This window comes from Pristiophorus japonicus, chromosome 9, assembly GCF_044704955.1.
Source record: "Pristiophorus japonicus isolate sPriJap1 chromosome 9, sPriJap1.hap1, whole genome shotgun sequence".
NCBI lineage: Eukaryota > Metazoa > Chordata > Chondrichthyes > Pristiophoridae > Pristiophorus > Pristiophorus japonicus.
The window spans coordinates 149,880,432-149,894,859 of record NC_091985.1 but is presented as its reverse complement, the minus strand read 5'-3'; the positions used below and the strand labels follow the sequence as shown (position 1 = coordinate 149,894,859).

At 46.7% G+C, this 14,428-nt stretch overlaps 1 protein-coding gene across 7 annotated transcripts in view; it reads left to right on the top strand.

Moving 5' to 3' along the window:
• The window catches only part of adgb (androglobin), a 513,562-nt gene that overhangs the window by 91,423 nt on the left and 407,711 nt on the right, over positions 1–14,428 (top strand). For all 7 annotated transcript variants that reach the window (XM_070889961.1, XM_070889958.1, XM_070889959.1 and 4 more), the window contains one exon: positions 4,055–4,233. In XM_070889961.1, the coding sequence (XP_070746062.1) occupies positions 4,055–4,233 (179 nt within the window). The remainder of the gene's footprint in view (positions 1–4,054; positions 4,234–14,428) is intronic.

Below are 14,428 nucleotides of genomic sequence, written 5' to 3'. Positions count from 1 at the left end.
CTTCATTTTCCTGAAATTATCCAAGAATACCTCAGCATCATGGGCAAAATGTTGCCTTTGTTTTTATGAACACGTTATTTTTTGTAACAGGTTGTTACAAGTTATACAATCACAGCATGGTCCTTGTTCCAACAGAAGGCTCCTAGTTCCACCTCTAATGTCCAGATGAATACGCTACACTGTCTTATCATAGAACCCTACACCACAGAAGGAGGCCATTCGTCCCATCAGGCCCGTGCCGGCTCTTTGAAAGAGCTATCCAATTACTTCCACTCCCCTGTTCTTTCCCCAAAGAAATATTTCCTTTTCAAGTATCTATTCAATTCCCTTTTGAAAGTTACTATTGAATCTGCTTCCGCCACCCTTTCAGGTAATAGATTCCAGACCATAATAACTCGTGTGAAATAAATTTTCCTCATCTCCCTGGCTTTTTTGCCGATTATCTTAAATCTGTAACCTCCAGTTACTGACAATCTTGCCAGTAGCCACTGTTTCTCCCTATCCACTCTGTCAAAACCCTTCATCATTTTGAACACCTCGATTAAATCTCCCCTTAATCTTCTCTACTCTAGGGAGAACAACTCCAGCTTCTCCAGTCTCTCCACATAACTGAAGTCCCTCATCCCTGGTACCATTCTGGTAAATCTTCTCTGCAGTCTCTCCAAGGATTTGACATCCTTCCTGAGCTCTGGTGCCCAGAATTGAACACAATACTCCAGCTGAGGCCTAACATTCTTGAAGGTTGAAATAAGTTAATGAAAATATGTATTTTCAGAAACTCCCAAAGAGATCCTCATTTCACTTTCCTGTGCCCCCCCCTCCCCACCCGCACCCGACCAAGGGCGACAGTCACTAGTTAATTGTTAGATACTGACAGATGAAGGTTCGAGCCCTGAATAGGACAACAGGTACTAGAAGCCCCTTATGAGCAGCACAGTGAACCCACCACATAATGTGCAAGTGCATTGCAACCATCTTCCCGATCACACTATTCTGGTGGTTCCACCAGTTGGAGGTGTGGAGATTCAGCATCAACTGCTTGCCCTTTTTGCAATTGAACCTTGAATAGATGAGTGTGGTTTCATGACTGGCCTCCAGGGATCGCCTTTCAGCACCTTTCATGTCAAGCCTCAGAGTTTCCTCATCCGTTATATGATAGACATACCACAGGGCAGCTTACGACATGATTTTTGAGACACCCAAGTCTAATGCTACATGGCAGGCCAACTTGCCGCCAACTATTTAACCCAAGTCCTCCTGTGCGCCAAGAAGATGCGGCTACTAAAGTGTCAGCAGTGGCTCAATTGGTAGCACTCTCACCTCTGAATCAGAAGATTGTGGGTTCAAGCCCCATTCCAGAGACTTGAGCTCAAAATCTAGGCTGACACTGAAGGATGAGATGTTAATCTGAGGCCCCATATTCTCTCTCGGGTGGACGTAAAAGATTCCATGGCACTATTATGAGAAACACCAGGGGAGTTCTGGCCAATATTTATCCCTCAACCAATATCACTAAAACAGCTTATCTGGTCATTATCGCATTTCTGTTTGTGAAACCTTATGTGCAAATTGGCTGTCAAGTTTCCTACATTACAGCAGTGACTACACTTCAGAATTGGTTATAAAGCACTTTGGGATATCTGGAGATTATGAAAGGCGCTATACAAATGGAAGTCCTTCTTTTACCCTTTAACTTTGAGACTGAGTGCCAGATCAATGCCCTCCCTCGCTGCAACTGTTTTCCCTTTTTTGCCCAAAATGCACCTCACAGTTTCGTCCTGAGTTTCACGCATGTGCTGATGGATGCCCTTCTGGTATATGCCAAAGGTGGGATTAACTCCAAAATGACAGGCTTGGTGATAGGAGATGGGAACCAAATCAAGCCTCTGAGGCAAGCCCACAATACTCCCGGGCACGATCCATGATTGACCAGCCAGCCTGGCTCATTAACTGGACCTGGAGAGATAGACCATTAACTGGGGAATGGGAGTCTTCCAACTTGGCTTCATAGAAAATAGGTGCAGGAGTAGGCCATTCGGCCCTTCGAGCCTACACCACCATTCAATAAGATCATGGCTAATCATTCCCTCAGTACCCCTTTCCTGCTTTCTCTCCATACCCCTTGATCCCCTTAACCGTAAGGGCCATATCTAACTCCCTCTTGAATATATCCAATGAACTGGCATCAACAACTCTCTGCGGCAGGGAATTCCACAGGTCAACAACTCTCTGAGTGAAGAAGTTTCTCCTCATCTCAGTCCTAAATGGCCTACCCCTTATCCTAAGACGATGTTCCCTGGTTCTGGACATCCCTAACATCGAGAACATTCTTCCCGCATCTAACCTGTCCAGTCCCGTCAGAATCTTATATGTTTCTATGAGATCCCCTCTCATCCTTCTAAACGCCAGTGAATAAAGGCCCAGTTGCCCCAGTTGATCCAGTCTCTCCTCATATGACAGTCCAGCCATCCCTGGAATCAGTCTGGTGAACCTTCGCTGCACTCCCTCAATAGCAAGGACGTCCTTCCTCAGACTAGGAGACCAAAACTGGACACAGTATTCCAGGTAAGGCCTCACTAAGGCCCTGTACAACTGCAGTAAGACCTCCCTGCTCCTATATTCAAATCCCCTAGCTATGAAGGCCAACATACCATTTGCCTTCTTCACCGCTTGCTGTACCTGTGTGCCCACTTTCAGTGACTGATGAACCATGACACCCAGGTCTCGTTGCACCTCCCCTTTTTCTAGTCTGCCGCCATTCAGATAATATTCTGCCTTCGTGTTTTTGCCCCCAAAATGGATAACCTCACATTTATCCACATTATACTGCATCTGCCATGTATTTGCCCACTCACCTAATCTGTCCAAGTACCCTGCAGCCTTTTAGCTTCCTCCTCACAGCTCAAACCGCCACCCAGTTTAGTGTCATCTGCAAACTTGGAGATATTACACTCTATTCCTTCATCCAAATCGTTAATGTATATTGTAAACAGCTGACTTTAGATAACTCTGCTTCAATGAGTAGGCCACACAAAAAAAAAAAAAAAAAAAGGGGGGGAAAAAAAAAGGGCCTTGTAAATGTCTGGAGTGTCACCCAGGTCGGGTGGCACTCTTTAATGTTTTATGTTTTCGCAGATAAACTCAAAAGAGTTTCAATGAGTAGGCTGGAACCGGATAGACGAGCAGCTGTAAACTTACCTGTGCTTTGTGCTGGGATACTGCATAATACTAGCTGATTAAACCTCAGCATACTCTTTCTGTAACCTCCATATCACCTCCTCCAGTCCTACAATCCTTCGAGATCTCTGCACTCTTCCAAATTCTGACTTTTTACATATGCCCAGTTTTCATCACTCCACCATTGATGGCTGTGCCTTCAACTACCTAGCCTCTAAGCTCTGGAATTTCCTCCCTAAATCTCTCAAGCTCTCTACCTCTCTCTCTCCTTTCTAAGACTCTCTTTGACCAAGCTTTTTGTTATCTGCCCTTATTGGCTCAGTGTCAAATTTTGTTTGATAAGCTCCTGTGAAGTGCCTTGGACGTTTTGCTACATTAAAGGTGCTATATGAATGAAAATTGTAGTTCTCCTGTAAATACCAATTCAAGTCAATTCCACATGTGTGGATTTCTTAGTTGCTTAAGTTGGAAACTCGTAAATACAAGGATGGGTTCAATATGTTCGACACTCAACTGACTTCAAAAAATATTTGTGGAAGAGTATTATCTTCTGTAATTTAGAGATTTTAGTTATGGCAGGATTATAAGGAGTGAAGTAATAAAACACTGCTGTCAAACCGGATAGTTTTCTGTAGACTGTATTGTGGTGATATTTTAGTGAGATGTCTCTGTGTAGTTACACTTTTGGCAATGTAACTGAAAATGTCTTTGTATAAATGAGTGTCTCATATTTTCTTCAGAATTACGTCTCAGCTTCTGTGCAGCTGCTTTAAAATTGTAGGCAATATTTTTGTGCCTTTATATTTTAATATATGCACACACCTGCAAATATGGAAAGATGCTTCCTGATTTGTTCCCTTTGGCAAATGTCTTCCAGATCTGAAGAGTCTGAGAGAATCTGGTCCTTTCTGAAGACGATGGTGCCAGAGTTCAGTGTGGTAACTAAAGAACATGTTGCAGATATAGTGGTTTTCGAAGATTCGGTGGAAAAAAATAAAGAGAACGAAGGGAAGCTAGATAGTGCCTCCATCAAACCAACTGATAAAGTTACCAAAGGTACGGCCATGGAGCTTCTTTAAGTTGTCACCAGAATTGATTTGCTGAGCCCAAGACTGCCTACTTCCAGCAATGTAATATCGCCTGTCTCCACCCCGCCTTAGCTCCTCTGCTGCTGAAATCCACATCCATGTCATTGATAGCTCCACACTTGATTATTGCAATGCTCAGCTCTCCTGGCCGCCCACCCGCCTTACACCCTCTGTAAATTCCAGCTCTTCCAAAATTCTGCTGCATATATCCTAACTGGTACCAAGTCCCATTCATCCATCAATCCTGTGCTCACTGACCTACATTCGCTCCTAGTCTGGCAATGACTCCATTTAAAAATTCTCATCTTTGTATTCAAATCCCTCCATGGCCTCACCTCTACATATCTCTGTAACCTACTCCAGGCCTACAACTCCCCATATCCCCCTCCACCCCCGAGATCATGGAGTTCCTCACTTTTTGGTCTCTTGCGCATCCCAGATTTTCAGTGCTCCACCATTGGCGACAGTGCCTTCTGTTGCCTGGGCCCTTAGTTCTTGAATTCCCTCCCTAAACCTCTCTGCCTCTCTACCTCTTCTCGCCTTTAAGTTGCTCCTTAAATCCTAACTCTTTGACCAAGCTTTTGATGATCTGTTCTAATACCTCTCTGTGTGGCTCAGTGTCAAGTGTTATCTGATAATGTGCCTGTGAAGCACCATGGAATGTTTTTGCGATGTTAAAGGCATTATATGGGGGGCATGATTAAAAAGTTTGCAGATGATACAAAAATAGGCCGTGTGGTTGATAATGAGGAAGAAAGCTGTAGACTGCAGGAAGATATTAATTGACTGGTCCGGTGGGCAAAAAAGTGGCAAATCGAATTCAATCTGGAGGAGTGTGAAGTAATGCATTTGGGGAGGGCGAACAAGGCAAGGGAATACATATTAAATGGTAGGATACTAAGAAGTGTAGAGGAATAGAGGGACCTTGAAGTGCATGTCCACAGATACCTGAAGGTAGCAGGACAGGTAGATAAGGTGATTAAGAAAGCATACGGGATACTTTTCTTTATTTGCTGAGGCATGAATACAAGAGCAGGGAGGTTATGCTTGAACCGTGTAAGACATTAGTTATATCACAGCTAGAGTACTGCATACAGTTCTGGTCACCACATTGCAGGAAAGATGTGATTGCACTCGAGAGAGTACAGAGGAGATTTACAAAGATGTTGCCAAAACTGGAGAATTTTAGTTATGGGTAAAGATTGGTTAGGCTGGGGTTGTTTTTCTTTGGAACAGAGGTGGCTGAGGGGAGACTTAATTGAGGTGTATAAAATTATGAGGGGCCAAGATAGTGTGTATAGGAAGGTCCTAATTACCTTAGCATCGAGGGCAATAACCAGGGGGCATTAAAAGTAATTGTTAGAAGGATTAGAGGGGAATTGCGGAGAACTTTTTTCACCCAGAGGGTGGTGGGGATTTGGAACTCACTGCCTCACTGCCTGAAAGGGTGGTAGAGGCAGAAATCCTCATCACATTTAAAAAGTACTTGGATATGCACTTGAAATCCCGTAACCTACGGAGCTAGGGACCAAGAGCTGGAAAGTGGGATTAAGCTGGGTAGCTCTTTTTTGGCCAGCACAGACACGGTGGGCAGAATGGCCTACTTCTACGCTGTACATTTCTATGATTCTATATAACTGCAGGTTGTTGTTGAATTCATGTTACCGTTTGTACTTTCCTACTTTTAATATTTGTACTTTCCTACTTTTTATGGTTGTACTTTCACAGTTATAATATTTGTACTTTTAATCCTGTGAATATATATATATTTCCGTAACAATGCTTCTCAGGCATATTATTTTACTGAGGGGAGGGGGTGGGCGGGAGGGAGTGTGTTGGGAGAATTTGAACATTTATCTTTTGCTCACGTCCTAACTGGGATTTAAATTTGAACTATCATGGAGATTTTCCAGCTCCTTTTTATCTGGCATAAGTACCACGAGCATGAAGTCTGTGCCCAAATAGGCACTCAAAAACAGCTCAGTTATTGGGAGTTTATCCCTCAGTTCCATGGGGCCCTCACCCTGGTGCTCACTGTGGGCTGTATCCCATATAAGTCCTTTATAAAGGAGGCAGAGCGGGAGACACGCAGGTTAAGGCTTCACTAAAGGAGAATATGCCCAATTAGGAGACCCCTTCCACCAGAGTCTAGAGACCATGCTAATCCCTTGATGATGTCTCAGAAGACATCTGCTTAGGGAGGTAACAAGGTTTAGTAAGAAGGCAACAAGGAACTTTGTCTCCTGTTGCAACTGACCTCCAACTATCCTCTCAAACACAAAAAATAAATGAAGAACAGACTAACCTCAAAACACTGGACTTAATATAACAAGGTAGTTGTACCGTGCACATATATATTTACAGTGTGCTGATTAACCTCGTGTTTACCCTACGTGTCTCTCTGTGCTGCTGTTAAATCTATCCTGCTGCTCCGTCGAGGTGCTATCTCAGGACCAGGTACACCAGTGGCACTTGGTTAAACTGTGGTATCGCGATTCTCTTGGAACAGAGATTGTTCTCGTCTCAGGATTTCTGAGTCTTGGGTGGACTTTTAAGAGGTTGCATCACTACTGCAAGTATCTTGACACTTATCCAAGCAAGCATCTGAGGTGGCATGGTTGGCTGGCAAGGTCATATCAGCTGTCATTAGGAGAGAGAATGGGATCACAAACAGTGGAGTGTAGACACAGCACTTGTGTTGGGTCCTGGATCCGACTGCGCACTGATGGATGGGAGGGCATACCTGATGGCTTAGATCCTGGGAGATAGAGCCCAGAAGCTCTTGGAAGCTGATTGCCATCATCCTCACCAAACAATCCCCCAGGGCCTGAAGGCCAGTAGTCAAAGCATCCATGTTGGATGCACCAACTAATCTGGAGATCTCACTATTGGGGGAGGGGTGTTCGTGGTGCCACAATTCATTCCCGATAGTGCTGCACTGTGTCAAATCTTTCTCGGATATTGGCAGTGAGGATGCGATTGGATTTCACCATGACCCCTGCCACCAGTCACAGGTCCTCTGAGATGGTTTCCAGTGGCATCATTCGAGTGTGATGCTCATCCAGCATTCTTCTCTTCAGAACAGGACCCCAGAGATCAGAGCCTGCAATCCCTTCCCCCCAGATCCCACTTTCACCCCTGACTTTTCTGGCACAACCGTGGACTGTGTCTTAAATAAAAACAGAAAAAGCTGGAAACACTCAGCAGGTTAGGCAGCATCTGTGGAGAGAGAAACAGAGTAAACATTTCAAGTCGATGACTCTGCGTCAGAACTGGTAAAAGTTAGAGATGCAACAGATTTTTAAGCAAGTGTCGAGGCAGGGAAAGGGGGAGGGGAGAAAAGAACAAAAGGAAAGCTCTGTGATGGGATGGAAGACAGGAGAGTTTAAGAGACAAAAGGCATGATAGTGCAAGGCAAAAGAGATGGTAATGGGACAAACTAAGAAACAATCAAAGTGAGAAAGTTGGATCTCAAACCAGTGTCTTAAGCTTAAATAAGGTATGAAGGCAGAGTTGGCTAAAGTGGACTGGGAAAATAGATGAAAGAGTGGGTTGATCAGCAGTGGCAAACATTTAAGGAGCTATTTCATAACTCTCAACAAAAATATGGACACTTTTATTTGGATTGCCAAATTGGCCAACATGCTCCACCCTTTGTTTCTGATTGGGCCCCTTGGAGGATAAGCCACACCCTGAAGTTTCACAGGAATGTGTAACTGGAACCGCCCATCCCAAGTTCTCACTGACTTTGCAAATTGTAACTCGATCCACTTTGACTTCCTGAAGCGACAGAGGACAGAGCTCCCCAGAAGACAGCAAGGGTCAGCCAAAGTGCCTTACCCCAATCCAAGTACACCCCTCCCCCAGCCAAAGTGCCGCACCCCAGCGCAAGTGCATCCTTCCCCACGCCACCCCCCCCCCCACCATAGATGGGGCATTGTGTACTGATTGTTAACAGGTTTATTGGGTATGAAGTGAATAGTGACAATGTCGTGACTTCTGGATATCATCCACTCCAACGATGTCCCTTGTAGGGGGTTGGAAGAATGTGATCCATCTTCCCTGAGTTCCCTCCGATCACCTCACCCCATGTCTCTCTCTCTCTGCTCCCGCCACCGCCCCCCCCCCCCCCCCCGTCGCAGTCTCTCTCCCTCCAGCCTCTCTCTTCCCCCCCCCCCCCAGCCTCTCTCTCTCTCTCCCCCAGCCTCTCTCTCTCTCCCCCAGCCTCTCTTTCTCTCTCTCCCCCAGCCTCTCTCTCTCTCTCTCCCCCAGCCTCTCTCTCGCCCCCAGCCTCTCTCTCTCTCTCCCTCAGCCTCTCTCTCTCTCTCTCTCTCTCTCTCTCTCCCCCAGCCTCTCTCGCTCTCTCTCCCCCAGCCTCTCTCGCTCTCTCTCCCCCAGCCTCTCTCGTGCTCTCTCCCCCAGCCTCTTTCGCTCTCTCTCCCCCAGCCTCTCTCGCTCTCTCTCCCCCAGCCTCTCTCTCGCTCTCTCCCCCAGCCTCTCTCTTTCTCTCTCCCCCAGCCTCTCTCTCTCTCTCTCTCCCTCCTAGCCCCTCTCTCTCCCCCCCAGCCTCTCTCTCTCCCCCGCCCCCCCACCGCCAGCCTCTCACTCTCGCCCCCCCCAGCCTCTCTCTCTCTCTCCCAGCCTCTCTCTCTCCCCCGCCCCCCCACCGCCAGCCTCTCACTCTCGCCCCCCCCCCCCCAGCCTCTCTCTCTCTCTCTCTTTCTCTCTCCCCCACAGCTTCTCTCACCCTCCCCACAGCTTCTCTCACTCTCCCCACAGCTTCTCTCACTCTCCCCGCAGCCTCTCTCTCTCTCCCCCCCCCCAGCCTTACTCTCCCCCAGCCTCTCTCTCTTCCCGCCCCCCCACCACCCGCCAGCTTCTCTCTCCCCCAGCCTCTCTCTCTCTCCACCCCCTCCCCCGCGGCCTCTCTCGCTATCAGTCCCAGGATCACTGCTATCGGATCCCTGCCGGCCGCTCTCAGGCCAATGCCCGAGGGAGCGAGTCCTGCGAGTAGGCGAGGGAGCGAGTCGGGGCCTAGCGAGGGAGCGAGTCCTGCGAGTCGGTGAGGGAGTGGGTTGGGGCCTAATGAGGGAGTGCGTTGGGTTCTAGCAAGGGAGTGAATCCTGCTAGTCGGCGAGGGAATCAGTGGAGTCTCGGGCCTCAGGTCCTGCTTCTCGGCACCACGTGGAGGGAATGATTCGGGCCGGGAGTGGGGAGGGTGGCGGAGCTTGACAGGGAGTGGGGCTTGTCGCCTGTCAGTCAAAAAAGTGCACCACAGGTGTGGAGTGGTGGGGTGCGGCGGGGCTGCACGGACGCCTGTCTGTCAAAGAAAAGTGCAGTACAAATGGTTACTTTGCAAAAATATATTCCAATCAGAAGGAATGACTAAGGAAAGGGAAAGACTTAGTGGCTAACTAAGGAAATAAAGGATGGTATCAAATTGAAAACAAGGGCATACCATGTGGCCAAGACTAGTGCGAGGCCAGAGGATTGGGAAACTTTTAAAAGCCAGCAAAGAACTACTAAAAAATTAATAAAGAGGAGGAAGATCGATTATGAAAGTAAACGAGCACGAAATATAAAAGCAGATAGTAAGAGTTTCTACAGGTACATAAAAAGGAAAAGAGTGGCTAAAGTTAATGTTGGTCCCTTAGAGGATGAGACTAGGGAATTAATAATGGGGAACAGGGAAATAGCAGAGACTTTCAACAAATATTTTGTATTGGTCTTCACAGTAGAAGACACACAAAATATCTCAATAGTGGATAATCAAGGGGCTATACAGAGGGAGGAACTTAATACAATAACTATCACTAAAGAAGTAGTACTCGGTAAAATAATCCGATTAAAGGCGGACAAGTCCCCTGGACCTGATGGCTTGCATCCTAGGGTCTTAAAAGAAGTGGCTGCAGATTTAGTGGATGCATTGGTTCTAATGTACCAAAATTCCCTGGATTCTGGGGAGGTTCCAGCGGATTGGAAAATTGCAAATATAATGCCCCTATTTAAAAAAGGAGGCAGACAGAACGCAGGAAACTATAGACCAGTTAGCCTAACATCTGTTGTTGGGAAAATGCTGGAGTCCATTATTAAGGAAGCAGTAGCGGGACAGTTGGTAAAGCATAATTCAATCAAGCTGAGTCAGCATGGTTTTATGAAAAGGCAATCATGTTTGACAAATTTGCTGGAGTTCTTTGAGGATGCAACGAGCAGGGTGGATATGGAGGAACCAGTGGATGTGATGTATTTGGATTTCCAGAAGGCATTCGATAAGGTGCCACATAAAAGATTACTGCACAAGATAAAAGTTCACGGGGTTGGGGATAATATATTAGCATGGATAGAAGATTGGCTAACTAACAGAAAACGGAGAGTCAGGATAAATGGGTCTTTTTTCAGTTGGCAAACAGTAACTAGTGGGGTGCCGCAGAGATCGGTGCTGGGGCCTCAACTATTTACCAATCTATATTAATGACTTGGATGAAGGGACTGAGTGTAATGTAGCCAAGTTTGCTGATGATATAAAGATGGGTGGGAAAGCAAATTGTGAGGAGGACACAAAACATCTGCAAAGGGATATAGACAGGCTAAGTGAGTGGGCAAAAATTTGACAGGTATAATGTGGGAAAATGTGAGGTTATCCACTTTGGCAGAAAAAATAGAAAAGCAAATTACTATTTAAATGGAGAAAAATTGCAAAGTGCTGCAGTACAGAGGTACCTGGGGTCCTTGTGCATGAAACACAAAAAGTTAGTATGCAGATACAGCAAGTAATCAGGAAGGCAAATGGAATGTTGGCCTTTATTGCAAGGGGGATAGAGTATAAAAGCAAAGAAGTCCTGCTACAATTGTACAGGGTATTGATGAGGCCACAACTAGAGTACTGCATTCAGTTTTAGTCTCCTTCTTTAAGGAGGGATATACTTGCATTGGAGGCAGTTGAGAGAAGGTTCACGAGGTTGATTCCGGAGATGAGTGGGTTGACTTATGAAGGTAGGTTGAGTAGGTTGGGCCTGTTCTCATTGGAGTTCGGAAGAATGAGAGGTGATCTAATCAAAACATATAAGATAATGAGGGGTCTCGACAAGGTGGATGCAGAGAGTATATTTCCACTCATAGTGGAAACTAGAATTAGGGGTCATAGGGCCCAAATTTGGCCAGTAGAGATTTCTGGTACACTCACCAGAGGTGCGCCACTTTTGTACACCGATTAAGGCGCCAGAAATCTTCAGGCCGAGTTTGGCTGCTCCCCAGCCTCTCCTCGATGGCACAGCTTGGCAACTGGATTCAGGGGCGGAGCCAAGTCCCGGTGCTTGAAAACAGTGCCGGGACCTCTGCATATGCACGCTAGTGTGTGCAAGCATGTGCAGTAGCTCCTCTACCCCAGAATCTCTTGTGTGTGCTCTGCAGGCTGTGTGGGAGGGGCCCGAAGCGCGCTGCCCCTATCCCTGGCCGAATGGGCTCCCTCATCGGCAGCCCGCTGCCTTCCCGTCACATAAAGGTAGGACTTCTATTTTTTATTTGTTATTGATTGAATGATTGTTTATTACTTTGGTCTTGGTGCTTTAGGTACAGGATTCCTTCTATTTTTTATTTGTTAATTAATTACTTATTACTTTTTGTGCTTTGTTTAGTGCTTTGTAAGTCTTGGTGCTAGGTGCAGGTCCTCTCAGCTTCCTTGCATTTTTTATTTGTTATTGAATGCTTATTTTTATGCTTTGTTTAGTGCTTGGTGCTTTAAATGTACTTGCCTGCGCTGATTTCTTAACTCTCCGCAAGGTTTTTCTGTGCGGCCACAAGTGGCCACATACGCTGGCCTAAGTTAGTTTGGAGTAATTATTAGCTGTCCAAACTAGCTTAACTGGCCAAAACAGGCATAGGTGGCTTTTAACGCTCCCTTTTGGAAAAAAAACTAAACTAAAAAAATCCTAACTAACTCACTTACACTGGCACAAATTAAATGTGCAGAATTGCGATTTTTTTTTTTAGATACTCCAAAAAAAATCAAGTTGCTCCAAAAAAAATGGAGCAACTCTTGGCCAAATTTGGGCCCATATAAGTCTCACAATAAGGGGCCGTCCTTTTAAAATTGAGATGAGAAGGAATTTCTTCTCTCAGAGGGTTGTGAATCCGTGGAATTCTCTGCCCCAGAGAGCTGTGGAGGCGGAGATAGACAGATTTTTGAGTGATAAGGGAATAAAGGGTTATGGGGAGCGGGCAGGGAAGTGGAGCTGAGCCCAGGATCAGATCAGCCGTGATCTTATTAAATGGTGAGCAGGCTCGAGGGGCCAAACGGCCTACTCCTGCTCCTATTTCTTATGTTCTTCTGTATCTTATGTTAAAAGATGAGTCTCGGGGCCCAATGTTGGCCAACCCATTTTTTTTGCGCACAGGCCCTTTATGCGCGACTTTGTGCGCTGGAAAGGGCACCAAAAAACTTTTTTAGTATCCTGACCCCTCTGCCTAGTGTCCCAGGCACTGGTACGGCGTCCATGGTGGAGTGGGGGGGGCGGAGCTACAACCCAGCTGTCGCATGCACAGTGGAGTCTGCGCGCATGCTCCTCGCCCTCCCAGCATGTCCTGCAAGCTGTCAGCAGGACCCGATGTTCTCCGCCCCTAGCTGTGGCCGAATGGTCGCCCGCGTCTGAGTGCAGTCCAGGCTGCCAGAACCCTACCCGAGATACCGCCAAGCCCAGCCTTTCCTCTCCCTCCCTCCCCACCTCCCGATGCCGCCGAGCCCAGCCTTTCCTCTCCCTCTCTCTCCCCCTCCCGATGCCGTCGAGCCCAGCCTTTCCTCTCCCTCCCTCCCGATGCCATCAAGCCCAGCTTTCCACTCCCTCCCGATGCCGTTGAGCCCAACCTTTCCTCTCCCTCCCTCCTGATGCTGTCGAGCCCAGCCTTTCCTCTCCCTCCCTCCCTCCCCCCAACCTCCCGATGTGTCTTTGCTGGCCGCCCCCATCCCAATCCGAATGGCCTCCCATACAGGCCGGCCCGCTGCCTTCCCCGGCCCAAGGTAGGATTTACTTCAAATATTTCATTGTTAATCAATTGTTTACCTGAGTTCTTTATTTTTATTTGGTTATTTTAACTTTTATTTGGAATGTTTGCTGCTTAGTGCTTGGGTGCAGGTCCTTACTTACTTACCTGCATCGATTTCTTAACTGCCCGCAATGTTTTTCAGAGATGGCCACATACACTGACCTAAGTCGATTTGGTGTAAGTGTTAGCTGGCCAAAGTGGCATAAATGGCCAAAACTGGCGTAAGTGTCTGGGAACGCCCCCCTTTGGAAAAAAAATACTGAACTAAAAAAAATCGTACCTAACTAAGTTACTCTGGAGCAAGTTTATTGGGGAAAATTGAGTTTTTTAACTTGCTTCAGAAAAACCAACTTACTCCAAAAAAAATTTATGCAAGTCATGGCCAAAATTGGGCCCTAGATGAGGCGGAAATGGAAAGGGCAGAAACATCAACAAGTACCGTGAAAAAAAAAATAGAGGCAGGGATTATGGTCTGAAATGATTGAACTCGATGTAGAGTCCAGATGACTATAAAATGCCTAATCAAAAGAAGAGGTGCTGTTCCTCGAGCTTATGTTGTGATTCGTTGGAACAGTGTAAGAGGCCGAGGATGGAGAGAACAGAGTGGGAGTGGAGCGGTGGATTACAGTGGCAGGCGACCGGAAGTGTTTTAGTTATTACAAACCTTCATTGGAAGAATCTACAACCCTTGGGTGGATTTCTCTAGGGCAGGTGAGTGAGAGAGAAAGAGTGAGTGGGTGAGGATATGCCGAGCAGGGTAGAGATGGAAAGTTCCTTGCCGCTTTTTCATCCCTCCTCCTCAGTGGCTTCATGCTCAGGTTTGTCCAGAGGAAAAGAAAATGAAGAGATGGTATGATATTTGGTGGCTATTATGACAGTTACTCCATAATTTTAGAAGGCGTTTCGTAATGTTACTTGCAAGGCTGCAGATAGTCCAGGCAAACCTGCAGCAGCCACTGACCACCCTATGTGTCCCCATTCCAACAGGTTCTTGCCGCATGGCTCCTCAGGGTCTCCCTAGTTTTGCATGCATGAGGATTCCTGTGGTGGAGACCACTACCCACGGCCTGAGATTTCCAGTGATTATGGGCCTCAACCTCCTGTAAGAGAGAAGTCCTGAGCAT